Source organism: Seriola dumerili, unplaced genomic scaffold (assembly GCF_002260705.1).
Source record: "Seriola dumerili isolate Sdu_G_001 unplaced genomic scaffold, Sdu_1.0 BDQW01000216.1, whole genome shotgun sequence".
NCBI lineage: Eukaryota > Metazoa > Chordata > Actinopteri > Carangiformes > Carangidae > Seriola > Seriola dumerili.
In genome coordinates this window covers 3,394,986-3,413,369 of record NW_019174471.1, presented here as the reverse complement: position 1 = coordinate 3,413,369, position 18,384 = coordinate 3,394,986, and the positions used below count along the sequence as shown (strand labels likewise).

The following is an 18,384-nucleotide window of genomic DNA, read 5'->3' as shown; positions in this document are numbered from 1 at the left end:
AACGCAATTATAGATCAGGCTTTTTTTTATGGCAACAACAAAGTTTCTACTCTCTTTTTGTGTATATTTTTGCACAGTATGACATTATTATTGTTATTTATTATTATATAATTACTAAAGCTCTGAGACCATTGCCTTGATCGTGGGCAAAGAACCAAGTATCATTGCCCTGTCTTTTGATGGGGAATTAACTGGAGGACCCAGAGGACACTACACAAACAGAAAAAGAAGGGGAAAACTCCATGCAGAGGACTAGGGTAAATAATCAAACTCTGGACCCTATTGTTGTGACAGTGATAACTGTTGAGCACCATACTGCAACTGTATAGGTTCTGATACTTTTACAATACACCCAAGCCTGGAAATAAAGTTAAACAAAGTTACCTGGCATTGGAGGCATAGAATAACGGTTCGCGTAATTCAGAGTCTCCCCATAGTATTGAAAGGTGCTTGGTGGAGGCTCCGGTGTTTGTGTGCCGGTCATGGCCATAGAAGGCTGGGTCTGTGTCCCCTCAGGCGGGAAGTTGACAGGTCCTCCTGGAAAAAACTCAACTGGGAGGATAAACAAGTGAAAGGGCCAAGTAAATGTTAATAGATTAGGCAATTTAATTACACAACCATAATTTTCTCAATGTAACAGTTTATTATTAACTACATCACCATGGCAAACCATGTTAAAAAAGGTGGGTTGAGATTGATCAAAGTGTCTGTCATCTGCATAATGATATGATAGTGTATCCGTGTCTGTTAGTGTCAACTTGGGACTATTTTTCTGATACAGGGTTTTTGAGGAATTTTGAGACTGTTCCCTTGACATATGAAATTATTTACTAGTACGAAATATCAGACACAAACAATTACCCTTGGCTGTTGGTCGCACATTTCAACATCTAGCAAGCTAAAGACTTACACCCGGAATCTCCCTCAGGAGTTGTGAAGACCACCAATAGAGAGAAAAGGAGAGTGAATATTGGACTGGCATTCAATTGGTGCACATAAAAATTACTGTAACAGGATGATAATGTTGCTCTGTCTCTGCTGGATGTGTACAAAAGCAACTGTTTGCTAACACATTAGCCATGAAAACTTTATAAGACAAGGAAGTGGTGGTGGCGGCTGTGTACATGTAAACTTGTTTTTGTTAGCAGTATCAGTGGTGGTTCTATTAAAAAAGACTATAAGTTGCAGCAGCCGTAGTAATGGTATCACTATTAGTAGTAGAAGAGGTAGTAGGTGTAGTTGGTGCTATTGCATATGCTTTCAGTCATGCTTACAAGACTGATTGCAGCTGGTTTGCTGGCACACAGGTGCATCAACGTAAGGCACAGGTCCAGGTGGCTGACATCTCTCTTTTATCTTCACATGGTCCATTCTAACAGGCACTGATGGGGCTGCTGATCAGGGTGGTCACTCTGATTTCACCTTAGTGATTAAAGAGAATTAGAGTTAGGGTATGTTTTAGCTGAGATTTAAGGCAATATAGATACAGTAAGACAATTAAAAAGGAGATGTTTCTGAGCTGCCACTATCTGCCATACCATTATTTGCCAGTATCTTAAAGAAGTTTGAAGAATAAATTAAACTGGTCACTGGGGTGTAATGATTCAACCAGTTACCTCAGTTTATGGAGCATTTATCTGTTTTGCCTCACTACTTTCTGAGTCAAAGAAAGAATGGGAGAGGTCAGTTTGCAGTTGGATACTGCTGCTGCCTGACATGAATGCAGTTTGTCAGAGGGACAAAATTCTATCATGAAGTGTCACTTGTAATGTGATGAAAACAAGTGGACAACAAACACTTGTTTTGGATGGCTCCCTCTGCTGGTTAGATCAAACGATGAAGGTTTTTCTACCTTGTTTAGTTGTAGGTTAAGCTAATAATCATAATAATAAATTACATAAGTGGATGATTTCGGTCAAGCTAACTAAAACGGATATTGCTGCTATAGTGTGTTTAACTTTTACATAATGACGAGCTAGCTAGCGTTGTATAACTTGTTAGTAAACAAGTTAGTTGTACTCAGGTTAAATATACTATAGCCTACCTGTTGAGCTTGAGTGACAATCAGAATAAAAAGAAAAGACAGTTAAACAATTAACTGACTAATACATTGCCATTAATTGTGTCTGTAGTTTGCATTGTTTAAAATCTTGGCTAACCCCGATAAACGTTAGGCAGTAATTCTTTCGACGATTCTGATTGGCTGATTTTTCTTCCATTCTTAGTTAGCTAAGTAAGTAGTTTTCATTCAACGTTGCAAACATCCATATATGTTTTTTTAAGGTTCCTTTGGTTTAAAAAGTGCATACACAATTAACACCGTTATTTGCAAACGACTTTTTGAAAAAATGCGGATATATACCTCTCACAACAGTAAAGTTTGTGTCAATTACTGAAAAGGGATTTCAGTGAAAATTTCATAGGACATAGAAAACAAGCAGCTGCTTTGTGAATAAATATAGATGTATACGAGGTGTATAATTTCAGCAGTGGGGAAAATTTTTGAATTTTCTTTCTTTACCAGACCAGACACAAAATTCACTAAAATCTTTACAACGTCTGTGGTTGTATTTTTAATACTCAAGACCTAAGCGGTTTCCGTAGTTTTAGACGATACCATGGATATATGGGTGTTCTTATGGTTAAAATATGAGTGCGTTTGGTCTTTTTCTCATCAGTATATATAAATATCGCATACGTTGTTTCAAATCGAAAATATCTCAAAGACACTTTACGAAGACAAAAAGCAAAAAGCTTCACGCCTAATTTAGTCTTATTCATGACACACCCCCATATGAGACATGGTATAATCCAAGAGGTAGGGAAGACCTGTAAGTGAGACAAACCAAGCCTGTGACAGCGGTGAAACTTGAGTTTTATAACAAGTAAATACTGTACAGAGGTACGTATTATTCAAAAGTCCACACTTGACCTCAGTAACCTGTTTTGTTTAACAGCAGCACCATCTTTTGCCGAGCTGTCAGTGCAAATGTGGGGAAATTTCAAATAAGATGACCATTTGCTAGCGATAGCTGAGCTACCGTTAGCTTCCTGCTAGTTGCTAGCTGATGCCTTGAAACTGATGGGACTTGGGCAGGAAGAAGTAGCATGCTAGCTATAAGCTAGTTAGCCTTTTAGCTAGCCATCCTATTTTGGGGTTGGCATCCCGCAAGCTAGTACCCTTAACTTAGCTCCCTTTATCATGACTGTAAGAGGGCTGTTCACCTAGTAACGTTAACACTTCCCTTTGAAACACGGATATCGGCATACGTGGAGTGGATAGTTAGAAAAAGTGTGAATGATGATGTTGCAATGTTTTCTCTGACGTGAAATCAACTGGTATGAATGACGAGAAACAACACAGGGCCTAGTTTCTCCTACTTGCAGGTGATTTATGATTCTTCTGACATACATACAGAAGTTGTGATATTATTAAATGTATCAGTCCCGCCTTGTAAATTGCATAGTATTGATGCCTGATGGTTATCCCAATGTTTTCACTGTTGATGACCGTTAAAATTACCTCCATGAACTTGAGTACAATGTTTATCTCATCTGTTGCTACCATAGTAATGTGAGCAGCTGTTTTGAAGCAGGCTACTTATCATTACACTAATTTCTGTCCTGTCCTTTTTCAATATAGTTACTCTTGTTTAATGCGGTTTTCAGATCACTATAGTGTTAAATTTAATTTAAAAGAGGGATAAAACAACAAATTTACAATTAATCTTGTAATTACTATATATTTTGTGTTATGGTTTACATACAAATAATGTGTCACCTTGCCAAGGTGTCTTTTCTTTGTGTTTCTACTGCTTTATTCACTCTATATAATGTCATCTTTTCATGGAGTTTACATTATATTTCTTTTAAACTTTCCAAACTGCAGAATGTGAAGGTGGATGTCACAAGATAATAGATTGAAAAGAAATTGAAACCAAAAGCTGAGCAATTTTTTTAAATTCCCTTTTTTAACTCATGTATTTATGTGTTTCTTCTCTGTCAGGCTGAAAGAGAAACTACAATGTCCTTAAAGCCACGGGTGGTGGATTTTGACGAGACATGGAACAAGCTACTGACGACAATCAAGGCGGTTGTGATGCTTGACTATGTGGAGAGAGCCACGTGGAATGATCGGTTCTCGTATCCTCTGCCAACTTGCTCCATATTAAAATTTAACCTACAACACAATATGATTGCAGATTTTTCAGTTCAGGGCTGTGGACAGGAAGTCACACAGCTGTTCTGTACTGTAAATTAATTTGAATCTAGAATGGCTAGCCAATATGGCCAGACAGTTGTAATATTAAATATGTTCAATGTTAGTATGTAATTGTTGTTAATTCAGGCAGAGACTAAGTATTAAACGATTAATTTATTTTTAGGTATTCAATAACTTGCTGTATCCAATATTACACATATACTAAAGCTTTACATCTATATATATATTATATATATATACAAATTGAAATTCTTTTGGACCTTTTTATTTATCCTGAATGTGGACACCAGTGACATTTATGCCTTGTGCGTTGCATACCCAGAGCCTTTGGGTGAAAGATTATACACAGAGACCAAGGTGTTTCTTGAGAATCATGTTCGGCAGTTGTACAAGGTAAGCACTCACAAAAGCTCTCCAGCGGCTGGCAAAGAAAAACGTGTTGAGTGCATTTTCCTTTATTCCTGCATGATGCTGCTTTCTGTAACACCTGTCATGCTTATGTGTATTTTAGAAAGTCCTGGAATCAGAGGAGAAGGTTTTAGTGATGTACCACAGATACTGGGACGAGTACAGCAAAGGAGCTGACTACATGGACTGCTTGTACAGGTAACTTTCCTGCCTTTTATGGGCTTTGATTCCACTTTGTGTGCTGATGTAGTATTTGATATCAGTGAGTCAATAGGATGATTCACCATTTAGTGTGGTCTTTTTTTTCTCCTCCGCCTCTTTATTTTCACAAACAACAAGCTGAAAACAGTGCAAAATAAAGCAGAACTTTACATTGCCTGTTTCATTTTTTAATTATCTTAGTTTTTGTTGGCTGGTTTGTTTGTCTGTTCAATGTTTTTGAAGAACAAATCAAGGCTACCAGGTGTGGAATGTACATAAATGTCCGCAGTCAACTGGCCATTGGCTGTAGTCAATGTGTTGTGTTCAAGTATAACTTGAATAACTAGCAGATATGAGCTGACATAGGTGGCTGTCTTTGTCAGGTCTATTTAATTCTTTGAAGTTGGCACAGTGTGTTAAAGTCCTTAGATGAAGAGTGTACTAATTCTATCACAATATTCCAGCTGGCAGGTTTTGTAAACTTAAAGTATTACCTTTAAAAGCTAAGTGTCAAGTGCCAACAGACATTTGGTGTGTCCTGATTCATTCTAAATCAATACTCCCTTGGAGAGCTTTCAGGTCTATTTTTATGTGTACTTCTCACCAGACTGTCTGTGCATACATATGCCTTTGTAATTTATTATGGCAGCATGAGTGAGAGAGAAAACAAGGCTCTTGGCTCAAGTAGTGACATAGTAGTGTTCTTTAAATACAAGAGGATTGCTTATTATCCTAAACAACTCTCTATACATTTATTGATGGGTGTGTTTTCCTCCTGTCAAACACAAATCATCATGCAGTGGAGGTTGCACTGAAGTGCCAACTGAATTGAAGCAACACTGTTAAAACTTTCAATCACTATTCTCCAGGTTTTGGAGTTAGTGGTGCTGAACACCAGCCGTGATACATGTAGTAGCCGTAATGTAACACTCGATGCTCGTGTATTATACTTGTCAAAGCTTCAGTGTATGAGAGAAATCTGGCTGTGCGTGATCGCCCAGCCGCTGGTAGAGGCAGATGGTGCAGCTGTGAAAACTACACATCATTTCAGGTGGACTGAAACAGCCCACATAGATCAGCGTGATGACCACCATCAAAATGTGAAAACTTTTTCACTTTTTTGTTACTATTATCAGAATAAGTTTAATCAGTTGGCCCATTATTAGGCTGTAATAGAAAATGCATTAACTGTTTGACCAATTTAAAAAATCAATTTCTGAAATGGAATTTAATTAGGAGTAGCTGTATCAGCTAATCTCTTAAATAACATACTTGGTGGTAATGTTAGGTCTAAAATTATGAATGCCAATGCCTGCTGGGTAACCATTCTGTGTCACAGAGCAGAGCTCTGCTATTTGCTAATTGCTATTTAACAACCCTAAAAAAAATAATAATAATTTTAAATAAAAAAACATGAAAACTTCTTAATATACCAAGTCTCAAGTGACTGCTTCGTGTATTGTAAAAACAGGTATGATCTTAATGAATGAAATCTTTACCAAAAAACCTTCATGTCTGTTCTGGCTCAGGCATCCTGGATAGTCTTGTTTTTTAATGGCTAACTTGACACCAAATAGCCACTGAGTGAGTGATTGACCATTAGGGTAACCAAAGAATGAGTGTCTCACAAAGCCTCTGTGGGTTAATGAACTCAATTTGCCACTGCGATGTTCTGGTATTAGTGTTTCTAAATGACATTAGATGATACCTACTTCATCTCCTTGAAATACAATTGATATCTCAACCCCCTCCCCACTTTGTTTAGGTATCTCAACACTCAGTTCATCAAGAAGAACAAACTAACAGAAGCAGACCTACAGTACGGCTACGGGGGAGTGGACATGAATGAGCCACTCATGGAGATTGGAGAGGTACTGACTGACTCACTCACAGTGCTATAAACATTTCTTGTGCACACATTCACTAGGAGTATTAGATACAAGTAAGGAGAGCGTATGCACAGAGCGATCAAGAGATTAGTGAGATTCAGCTTCTGCCATCCAGCGCCCACATCAAGATTTCACTTTACACCTCCTGTCTTTTCATTTGTTGATGCAGTTGGCGCTAGATATGTGGAGGAAGCTAATGATCGAGCCCCTTCAGGCTGTCCTGATCCGGATGTTGCTGAATGAAATCAAAAAGTATGTTTCTCATGCAAGAAGTTATTTTGCAAGATCCACTTTTACTTATCTTGAATTAATATTTCTGTCCTTCTGCATTTCAGTCCTGGTATTTTAATGAATTTGGACTTGGTTTGCTTATATGATTTACATGAATTTTTATTTTATTACCATTATTACAATGCCTGATTTCCAGTCCTGTGCACTATTAATGTCTGGCCATGTAGTCTAATTGGGCTGCAGTGTTTAACCTACAGTTGAGCCAGTGACCTACCAGGCTAACAAATGTAGTGTACCCCTCAGCAGTTCTGTAAAATAATCATGTCTAAAAGCAGCTTTCTCAACATCCTACAGTGATCGTTGTGGCGAGAACCCCAACCAGAAGGTAATCCATGGGGTCATCAACTCCTTTGTTCATGTTGAACAGTACAAGAAGAAGTTTCCACTAAAGGTGAGACAGCAATGATCTGATTCTCAGACTATTTATCCCTTCTTTTTTTTTTTTACATCTTAATTTGAACAGCCATGAGGTCAAAATCCAAAGTCAGAAATACTGATTATTTTGTATTATTCACAAGATTTACAGTATAATAAACATTCATATAGGTAGGTCTATGTATATTCATGTGTAGTAAATCCTATGTGTACCACGTCCTCTTCCTGTGTTGCAGTTTTATCAGGAAATCTTCGAAGGGCCATTTCTGACAAAAACGGGAGAGTATTACAAACAGGAAGCCTCCAATCTACTGCAAGAATCCAACTGCTCACAGTATATGGAGAAGGTAGGATAGATGGAGAGATAATCCAAGTATGTGCATGTGCTGTATGTACAGTAGATATGATCAGAATGCCACGTGAGCCGTTTTTTTTTTTTTTTTTTTTTAAGCCTTTTTTGTTTTTTTTGTGTCGCTTTTGTCAATATGGCTCAGCTGGTTCGCTTGTGGTTGGAGTTTATTACTAACACTGCATCTAGCTACAGATGATTGTGTTGTGTTTGTCTGTTTATGCACCAGCATCCATCAGAGTGTACATTCACCCAGGGCCTGTGTGTGTGTGTGAACTGTCAGGTCATGTCAGTGTGGTGACATAAGAGTTTTAATCTGAGTATTAGCTCTACTATTAACCCACTAAGGCTGAGATCACAGACCCCTGGGCAACTTCAGCTGCCCTGACCTACTCTCTCTCTCATTCATTCAAACCAGCAATAATCAGATTTCTCTGAGATTTATCCCTCCAGCCTGTAAACAGGATCATCATTAAAGCTTTACCAGGCATTATGGGAGTGTGCCTTGCCTTCCTGTTTGATCTGTCACTGTTTAGCCAAGTTAACATGAAGACTGATGTTTAATATGACTGTGAAAGAGCAGTGAAATAGACTCTATGGTACAGTGCAGTCTCCTCCTGTCCGGACAGGCTCAGACACAATTGTTGATCTGACCCAGTTTTAGGGCTGAACGATATCATATCATCATATCACGATTATTTCGGCAGATATTGCAATTGCGATATGAGTCATGATGATTATGTGATTTTTGCTGGTGTTTGTACCAAAGAAGCATGTTCCTCTACATCTAGAGAATATGATTTGTTGGCTGGGGGCATCTCTGTAGCACCACTGCGCTTCATTTATGTTGTGACATATTTTACCTTTATCCATCTTTATCCACCTGGCCATATTGCGGTTTCGATTATATTTCCATTAATTGTGCAGCTCTACCCAGTTTACAGCTGTAGGGAGGCAGCTTTTTACCCTTATTTTGTTATCCTCACTTTCTGTATGCTTAAAACTACATGGAGACCAAAAAACAACATCAACAGTTTAGCTATAAACAAGAAGGCAGCTGTGTTCCTGTTGTGCAAATTGGTTATGAACGGTGGGGGGGATTGATATTTGTTACCATTTCCTCAGAATTCATGGTTTTGAGTTTAATCTGAACCAATTCATATTAAGAGTACAAAAATTCAAAAATAATTTGTTAAAGTTGAGGTGATCCGGAGAGTTCAGTCTGTCTCATTTTGTCTGAGACCAAACAATTCTGCATTTTTTTTTCTTCTTTTTTTTCTTCCTTAATTACAGTTTGGCAGAAATAATAAGAAGACTAACAATAGTTACTTCTATTTTTTTTCTTTGACTGACTTGATGGTCAGCGTGAACAGCCGCTGACTGCAGGGGTGGAGTATAAAAAGACGGTTGTTAAGTCTGACACATTTTACATCCTGAGCTCACAACAGTGTCTGATCTTGCAGCATGTACAACTTTTTCTGTGGTTGTTGTTTTTTTTTTAGTTTGTTTTTTTTGAATGAGTGTTACCCTCAATGTGTCCACTGTTTTGCAAAACCTATACACAGGGTTTATTTCAAAGATGTTGTTCTAAAACATTTTCAGACCTGACATGAGTTTACATCAGTCTTTAGACACATAAAATCTAGTAATAATAAAGTACGGTTTTATGAAAAAATCAAGGGCGATGGGTTACGATGTATGAGGGTAAAGTCAACACTTTCTATTTATTTCTGTTTTTTTGTTTTTTTTAAACCATAGACTTGAGATTGAAAAACAAGGGCCACCATGTTGCCAGGAGGATGAAAAGAGAAAAATCCAGAGGATAGAAAACATGACCTATAAGGGCATTACTTCTTTCACAGCAACAAACTCCTGAACTAAACTGTTTTCACAGAAATGAAAACTATAGTGTTGGTGTCCGTATGTAAAAAATTAGCTGCCAGAAGGAGGAGATCAAGTAAACTGCATCCCCTTTGAGAGATGTAACCATTCTGGGTAACGGATCTGAAGTTCTTAGAATAAAAACGTACCACATGTCATTTGTTTCAGTGAAGCCTTAAGCCAATTAAGGCAGAGTTTTGTCGTCACAGAGGTGACTCCCAGTCGGTGCAGCCGGAGGACAGAAACTGCAGCACCTGACTCAGAAAACTGCAGCAAAGTTTTAATGTCATGTGATTTCTAACCAGCATGGATCATGTTAAGTCAGTGCTGCGCAGTGCCTCGTTTAGTCAAATGAGCCTAATAATTCAACATTTTTCCAAAATTCATATTTAATGATAAAATAATGAAAGTAATGAAAATCAATCCACCGCGTTTCCTCCGTCTGCTAAAAAATCTATCAACAGGGGATATAACAGTATGTCGTAGTTCATTATGTTGTGATGCTGAAATGTAACAGTTAACCATTGCGGAGGTGAAAATTTGACTGCAATGCATGGTTGGCATTCTGTTGAATTTGATTTTGGGATCTTGTGTGAAACCAAAACTGACGTTTTTGCCCATCTCTTTTCACCTCTCATCCGCCAGGTTTTGGCACGATTGAAAGATGAAGAAGTGCGATGTCGGAAGTACCTGCACCCCAGCTCCTACGCCAAAGTCATCCACGAATGCCAGCAGAGGATGGTGGCAGATCATCTGCAGTTCCTGCACGGGGAGTGCCAGAACATTATTCGGCAGGAGAAGAGAGACGGTCAGCCTTCTACTGTCCTTTGTGCCCTTATGCATATATCTATTTTGCATTGTGGAAATTATTATACAGAACATGCATTGTTCTGTAGAACTGAGATCAAAATGTGTGTCTTTTGTTCTGTCCAGACATGGCCAACATGTACACCCTGCTGCGGGCCGTATCCAACGGGCTGCCTCACATGATCCAGGAGCTGCAGGTTCATATCAACAATGAGGGCATCCGAGGCACCAGTAACCTCTCTCAGGAAAATGTTAGTATCACAGCATTTCGTGTCTGCATGCATGTCTGTACTTGTACATACTGTGCGTTGTCGAACTTCGAGTGCATTTCCACAATCTGTTGTTCACATCTCCTGTATTTATTTTGCTTTTACCACAGGTAGTTGCTTCACTAAAACTTGAAAGTAACTTGATTTGCAGTTTAATTTGATACTATAAAACTTAGCTAGTTAAACTGTGACATTTTAATTTTGTTCGGTGTTTATTCAAGGATAATTATGATATTATTATGTCACTTTTTCATAGAGGTTGTAGTGCTCTGCCTGTTGCTGCCCTCTGTTAAAAAAAAATACAAGCGTTGGCTATGTTAACTATTGTAAATGTGATTTTAACCACTTTGTCTCTCTCCTCTGACCCCTCTAGATGCCAACCCTGTTTGTGGAGTCAGTGCTGGAGGTTCACAGTAAATTTGTTCAGCTCATTAACACAGTTCTAAATGGAGATCAGCACTTCATGAGTGCACTCGATAAGGTATTCAAGCCCAGACTCTAATGGCTGGTGCCTCATTGAACAACATACTGATAATGGTCACTAGATGTTAAAGCGAGGTTGTTGACAAGTTCCCTTTCCCCACTAAATTGCCTGTAATTGCAAAACTACATGTATAAATGTGTTGAAAGTGTAATTACATACAGGTGTTAATGTGTTTTTTTGGGGGTTTTTTTCACAGTTAAAATTGTTTGAATGTGTTTATTTGTTTTCTTTCCTTCTCAGGCTTTGACGACTGTGGTGAACTTCAGGGAGCCCAAGTCCATCTGTAAAGCCCCTGAACTCGTGAGTGCACACAAACACATACACACCCACACTACATATACACCATTGTACACTTTGCCTTGACCAGGTCATGTCCCTCCTGGTGTCTCTGTCCAGCTGGCGAAATACTGTGATAATCTGCTGAAGAAATCTGCAAAGGGAATGACAGAAAATGAGGTGGAGGACAAACTGACCAGCTTCATCACAGTGTTCAAGTACATAGACGACAAGGACATCTTTCAAAAGGTGATGTGATGGCTTCTTATGATGAATATAACAGAAACACCAATGTTTCGATTTTTTTTCTTGAGACATTCTGATGTACAAACCTTGACTAGGCTTGTTTTGAGCTTATAATACTTTATGAAGTATTAGCCTCATAGTGTGTCCATTTTTAATATCCCCAAAAGTCCCAAAATACTCACCTTATTTTTTTTTTTATTTCCACAGTTTTATGCCAGAATGCTAGCAAAGCGGTTAATACATGGTTTATCATTGTCAATGGACTCAGAAGAAGCCATGATCAACAAACTAAAGGTAAATCCAAAGCTGTACAGTATAAACTAAGACCAGTGTTATGTCTGGTATCCCCTTCACTCAGTGTCTGAATCTTAAGTTAGAGGTGGATCCAGTCCACAATGCAGGTGTGATTCTTACAGTGTCCTGTGATCTTCTATCTGACCATGAGGGACATGTTCATAAATATCCTATCTCTCTCTCTCTTCCTCTGTCCTTTCCTTTATTCTTCCCCACATTCTTGGTCCTCATCCCCAATCCTGCAGCAAGCTTGTGGCTACGAGTTCACAAGCAAACTCCACAGAATGTACACAGACATGAGCGTGAGTGCTGACCTCAACAACAAGTTCAACAATTTCATCAAGACGCAGGAGACGGTGGTGGACCTTGGCATCAGCTTCCAGATCTATGTATTACAGGTAAGAGGACATACCTCATTTACACTAACAGGCACAGGATTGAAGGAAAGTTTTTCGTGTTTGAGAACATATGTCTTGAATATTAGGAGCATTATTGTTTACTAACATATCAGTGTATTTAGCTTGGCTTCATCAGACAGGTTTGATTCTACCAATCACAGCCTGTCTTCAGTATGAATGTTTATTGTTGTTTTGTATGCAATGTTTTTGCAGGCTGGAGCTTGGCCTCTTACACACGTCCCCTCCTCCACATTCGCCATCCCTCAAGAACTAGAGAAGAGCGTGCAGATGGTGAGTCTGCTCCTGTGGAGCGCAGCTGAATTGTCAGTTATAAAGGTTCATACGGATTAAAACAAATTCTGGTTTTCATCCTTTTACAGTTTGAGTTGTTCTATAATCAGCACTTCAGTGGGAGGAAGTTGACCTGGCTGCACTATCTCTGCACAGGTAACACAAACAAACACATCAGATGAATTATGCAAGATTTGAGTGTAAAAACGCATGTGTTTGAACCAGTATCTTAAAGTTTGGTTGCAACTGTAAAGTACCGTTTTGATGCATCAGAATAGCCATTATCAATGAAAATACCAGAATCAGACTTACGCAGGTTTAATGTAGTTTAATGTAGTTTAATGTAGTTTAAAGTAGTTTAAAGTAGTCCAGTCCAAATATTGTGATATATGATATTGTCATATATATGTGTGTGTATATATATATATATCATTTTTTTAAAATAAATATTATTTATTTATTATATTTCAGTTATTTTAATAATACATAATTATATTGTTGTATTTTATGTTTCAGGCATAAGAATTTCTGCCACTAAACAGCAGTAAAAAGTTTTAATTGTCGCTTGCCAAGCTACAATGTAGAGTAAGCAAAGCAGTGAAATAAGGGTCGGTTGCCTGTGACGGGAAATATCACAATATTCGATATTATCAAATATCAACCCAAGCCTAGTTTGATCTTGGAGGAAACAGAACTATAATATCATCTACAATATTCAAAGAAAACAGGGTAAATAGAAAATTACAGTAGAAGGGTCAGTTTTATGTATCACCCTTCATCTTTATCCCATCATCACCAACAGGGGAGGTGAAAATGAACTACCTGTCCAAGCCGTATGTTGCCATGGTGACCACCTACCAGATGGCTGTACTGCTGGCCTTCAACAACAGCCAAACGGTGACCTACAAGGAGCTGCAGGACGGCACCCAGATGAACGAGAAGGAGCTACAGAAGACCATCAAGTCCCTGCTGGACGTCAAGATGCTCAACCACGACTCACAAAAGGTCTGGGCCTTCATCCCACAACTGAGTTTGACAAGAAGCTCCTTAAGCATGGTGTTTTGTCATTGGTAATTGGTAATTGGAAGTTTATGTTTATTTGTACAGCATGATTTGTCAAGTCTGTTAATGTTCCAGAAAACTTACATCCCTCCTCACCCACAGTCCACAGACAACTACCATAACTTTATTTCAGACATGAAATAAAGCATTATATGAACACAAAATCTCTTCCCCTCTGCTCACAGGAGGAAATTGAAGCAGAGTCCACATTTTCACTAAATATGAGTTTCACCAGTAAAAGGACAAAGTTCAAGATTACAACCTCAATGCAGAAAGACACACCACAGGTCAGACAAATGGTTATCCATCATTCTCAGTCCATTCTCAAAGTTTTACCCTTTTGTTTTACAGCTATGTTGACTTTTTAAAACTTTCCATGTATCTGTTTGATATTCAGGAAATGGAGCAGACGAGGAGCGCCGTAGATGAGGACCGCAAAATGTATTTACAAGCTGCTATAGTGAGAATCATGAAGGCCCGCAAGGTGCTCCGACACAACGCTCTCATCCAGGAGGTGTGTGGAACTCATCTTATTTTAAGACCTTTGGTGGATCCATGTATTTTCTTTGTATTTTCTTTTGAGCAGCTGGTGAAGACAAGCAGGGAAATAACTTGTGCACACAGTACATTTCACTCAAAGTCATGTCAAAAGGATTCACAGGAGATTTGGTAATGAGGAGGGATAAAGTTTTGTAATGGAGGGTTGCTGGAAGCCTGGACAGTAAAACAGGTTGTACCCTCGGTATACCAAAGGTTCAGTTTTAATAGAGGTATAAAGTAACATGCTATCAGAAGGGATAGGTCAGACAGTAAACTGATCATGTGCATGAATGAGTCCATATAAAGGAAGTCATGTAGTGTGTATGTGACTGGTAAATTCTCTGGTAGTGAGGTAAGACCGTTACGACAGAGGGTTGTGTAAGGAATAATATCTCCACTCCTGGAGTCATGTTGGAGCATGGAGTGTCACCTCCTTGTCAGCTGACAGCTACAACACACACACACACACACACTGTATATGCAGATTCCTAACTGTAATAGAAACATATTTACAGCATGCTTAACACATAGTTTGATTACCATGTCCCTTCTGCACTACTATCTTATACTTTTTGTGGACTAGTCTTAATGTACCTTTTAAATCTTGCAGAATTCTCAGGGAAATTCTTACCATACATTATGGCAGGGTGTATAAAATGTATGTAGTTTATATTGTGTTAGTAGTATTAAGGCTGCAACTAACAATTAATTTCATTATAGTTTCATTTTAGTCTAAAAATGCAACAAAAAAAAAACCTCATAAGTTTTCAGAACCCAAAGAGATGCTTGTTTTGTCATGCATTAACAGTCATTGGCAGATGTTAGCATGGTGATAATAGCAGTGCTGAGCCTAAATACAGCCTCACATAGCTGCTAGCATGGCTGTAGATGCTTCGTAACTTACTTAATTGAATCCATTATCGCTGTTGTTGTAGATTAATTTTCCGTCAATTGATCAACTTTATTTTGAAGAGCAAGGATACATCAACCAGTGTCACCAATTAATAGCCTTAGAAAGCCAAAATTGTTGTTTACAACATTACTTACATAACCCAGTAATTGCTCCATGTTTTTTTAAACTAAAAAAATAATTGTTACATATCAAAATTATTTAAAAAAAATGGATTCTGCATATGTAATTTCAACAGTATGTGTGGCAGCATTCTTGTATCCCTGTTTGCAGCTTTACAGTAACTGTTCTGCATTGTTTCCCAATCATCCCTGTGTGCAGGTCATCAATCAGTCCAAAGCCAGGTTCAACCCCAGTATCAGCATGATCAAGAAGTGCATCGAGGTGCTCATCGACAAGCAGTACATTGAGCGAAGCCAGACCTCGGCGGACGAGTACAGCTACGTCGCATAGACAGAGGAGCCGAGCCATGGGCTGCCTACACACAAACACTCGCCTGTGTGACTGACCCGCAGATACAGGTTTAAAAACATGAATTAAACAACAAAACAGGCTCATTTATTCATTTAGGTTTTGGACTGTCGCTGTCTGCTGTGATCCCGTACGGTGACTAAAAGCAGGACTGGTGCCTCCATCTTTGAGAACAAGAATGGTCATCAAGTCACATCAGACAGCCAGCTGACATCCACCACCCATAAGACCCTCCTCCCAACCCCACCCACCTTCTGATTTTAAGCTGTTTACAACATCACCAGTGCCACGCACCTGTGCGTCAAACGAGAAAAAGAAAATGCCTATGGCCGTTTGAGAGGAAAGAGCTGATAAACATACTAGTCGACCGAATATAAAGGAAAAAAAGAAAACCGGGGAGAGTTAGTTGTGACATCAATGACACATTGGTGGCTTCACATTAAAAAACATGCTTTCTTTTCTCACGTTTGCAGTTGTTGTGTGTTTATTTTTCTTTCTTTGTTAAATGTTCTGAAATTAGGAAAAAAAATATTGTAATAAAACTGGTATACTGACTATTGTATCTACTTTCAAATGTAAAGAAAATGAGGTGTGACAAACATGATCCTGCTGCTTGTCAAATAAATAAATAAAAAACACTGAAGGGTTTTATGTAAAGATTTGTCAAATGGATCCATATTTGTGTCATTTCGGATGTTGTTTTTTAATGAATGTATATAGAAATTTAATTACATGCAGCTCTGGGAAGGACCAGACAACATACTCCTGTCAAATAAATACTAAAATCATGGAACTGTTGGAACTACAAACATCCATGACTTTGTAATGCAGCAGCTATAAAACTATTAAGGTTCATAATTGCCAATTGGTCACTCTTAACTTTAAGTACCCTCTATTTAACGTTAACTAGCAGGATGTAAACATTGAATAAATTGTTTTTAACACTGTAAGGAAGTTGTTTGCAGATATAAGAACATTCTAAGTGTTTATTAATGGGCATTATTTGGCATCAATTATAACTTTACCTATGAAGACTCTGACTTATCATTTGATATTTTATATTTTTACAACTGTGTTTTCTGCATTGTCTGGCATCACGTTTATACAGCAGCCCGCACGTATGAGTGTCCACGGGCGGGGTTATAGTTGTTTCAAATACATTAATAAACACATCTACCTAGGCAGCTATGCTATAGAAGAGTTTTGGAAACATTTACTGTTTATATACTTCTGTTTATAAATGCTAAATAATGGGACTTAAAGAAAAGTGTGTTTATTGTTAATCCAACGTCATATATGAATACCTTTAAAAACAGTAGCCAGCGTGCTGTAAACAAGTTTATTAATCATTGACTCAAACATAAATATAGTGAAGTAAATAGCAAAATGACAGTGAGTTAGTCTAATTACAGCGTCCAGGACCGTCATGAATGTCAAGGGGAAAAAAAATAGCGTCATGTGCACATGCGCGTCCGGTACGCAGTAGCACAGCACGCGCGAGGTGTTCCAGCTGTTGTGTCGACAGCTGTCCGTGGTGCTGACGCGTCTCAGCAGGAGTGAGAAATCTCATTTGTCAGGACGCTCGATGATACAGGATGGGGAGAACATATAGGACGGGTCAGATCTAGCTCCACCGGAGTCCTGTGGGAGGGACGAGGGACGGAAGCTTTGAGAAATTTGTACATGTATCATATTTCCGCCATGTTCATTTAATGTGAAAATGTATTTAACTTAACAGTAAAACACAGCCACGTAGGCGCCCTTCGCTTCAAGAAGTATGTAATCATCTTGATTAGCCTTCTTCATCCTTGTAGGACCTCGTGGCGCAACGGTAGCGCGTCTGACTCCAGATCAGAAGGTTGCGTGTTCAAATCACGTCGGGGTCATATCTTTTCAAATGCAAAATCGGGATGATCACAAACATTGGACCACTACAGATTGTATTTATGCATTTAACAATCATCCATGGCATCGTGCATAATGAATCTAGCGTCACTGTAAACGTACGTGTACGTGGAAGCAATCAAGTAAACCTTCTCCCCTTGGGATTTTTATAATAATCTATCAGTGAGCTGTTAATTTAACTTTACGGTCTAGTAATAATTCAGAGGAGGCTTACATATAACATGAAGTGGCAATGAGACAGTTTAATAAAACACTCTAGGTAAGTCATTCATCATGTAGGTGGACAAAGGTAATCATTCTGTCTCATCAACTGCTTTATTCAGACTAGTCTGAAGACAACGAAGAGACATGGTTCATTGGATGACTGAAAATCACTGACCCTGACGTGATTTGAACACGCAACCTTCTGATCTGGAGTCAGACGCGCTACCATTGCACCACAAGGTCATGCATGGAGTGAGAAAAGGTCACCTGGCAAAGTTACAGTTGTGAGTACAGCATATCACACAGTACTCTCCATCTAAACTGATATGGTAAAATGTTTATGTGAACAATAATGAATCCAAAATCCAAATCATAAAATATCACAGCATTCAGGGCCATGTTTACCCACCAGAAGGCCCCAGGTCAAAAATTAGCTGAATATTAATTATTATAACTATTGAGACTGACATCACCATTTCCCTGATCTACTTCACTGCAGATTAATGTCAGTAGTTAGATGTTACTGATTTACATCTCCAGTCTGTAAACTTCCCTTTGTGACCTCTCAATATGCTGCCGAGCTGAAACTTTAAACTGTGTAGGAGCAGGGT

The 18,384-nt window shown here is 38.6% G+C and overlaps 1 protein-coding gene and 2 non-coding genes across 4 annotated transcripts; 2 read left to right on the top strand and 1 right to left on the bottom strand.

Annotated features, from left to right (window-relative positions):
• The first annotated feature begins 2,821 nt into the window (after positions 1–2,821).
• On the top strand, positions 2,822–16,304 carry cul2 (cullin 2). 2 transcript variants are annotated; one of them, XM_022754055.1, is made up of 21 exons: positions 2,822–2,902; positions 4,007–4,143; positions 4,513–4,615; positions 4,734–4,828; positions 6,597–6,702; positions 6,890–6,972; positions 7,306–7,402; positions 7,623–7,733; positions 10,262–10,424; positions 10,550–10,674; positions 11,066–11,173; positions 11,417–11,476; positions 11,573–11,701; positions 11,906–11,992; positions 12,238–12,390; positions 12,604–12,681; positions 12,771–12,837; positions 13,484–13,686; positions 13,929–14,030; positions 14,141–14,257; positions 15,515–15,646. In XM_022754055.1, exons 2-21 carry the CDS (start codon positions 4,025–4,027, stop codon positions 15,644–15,646), a joined length of 2,238 nt encoding a protein of 745 aa, XP_022609776.1. In that variant the 5' UTR covers positions 2,822–2,902; positions 4,007–4,024. The 2 variants fall into 2 exon arrangements, with proteins under 2 accessions (XP_022609776.1, XP_022609777.1); XM_022754056.1 differs by lacking the exon at positions 2,822–2,902 and having other exon boundaries at positions 4,025–4,143; positions 15,515–16,304.
• Positions 16,305–17,478: 1,174 nt separating this feature from the next.
• On the top strand, positions 17,479–17,550 carry trnaw-cca. Its single transcript has one exon. It is a non-coding gene; the product is annotated as a tRNA-Trp (tRNA).
• A 394-nt stretch (positions 17,551–17,944) lies between these two features.
• On the bottom strand, positions 17,945–18,016 carry trnaw-cca. The gene has a single exon. It is a non-coding gene; the product is annotated as a tRNA-Trp (tRNA).
• Between the last annotated feature and the right edge of the window lie 368 nt (positions 18,017–18,384).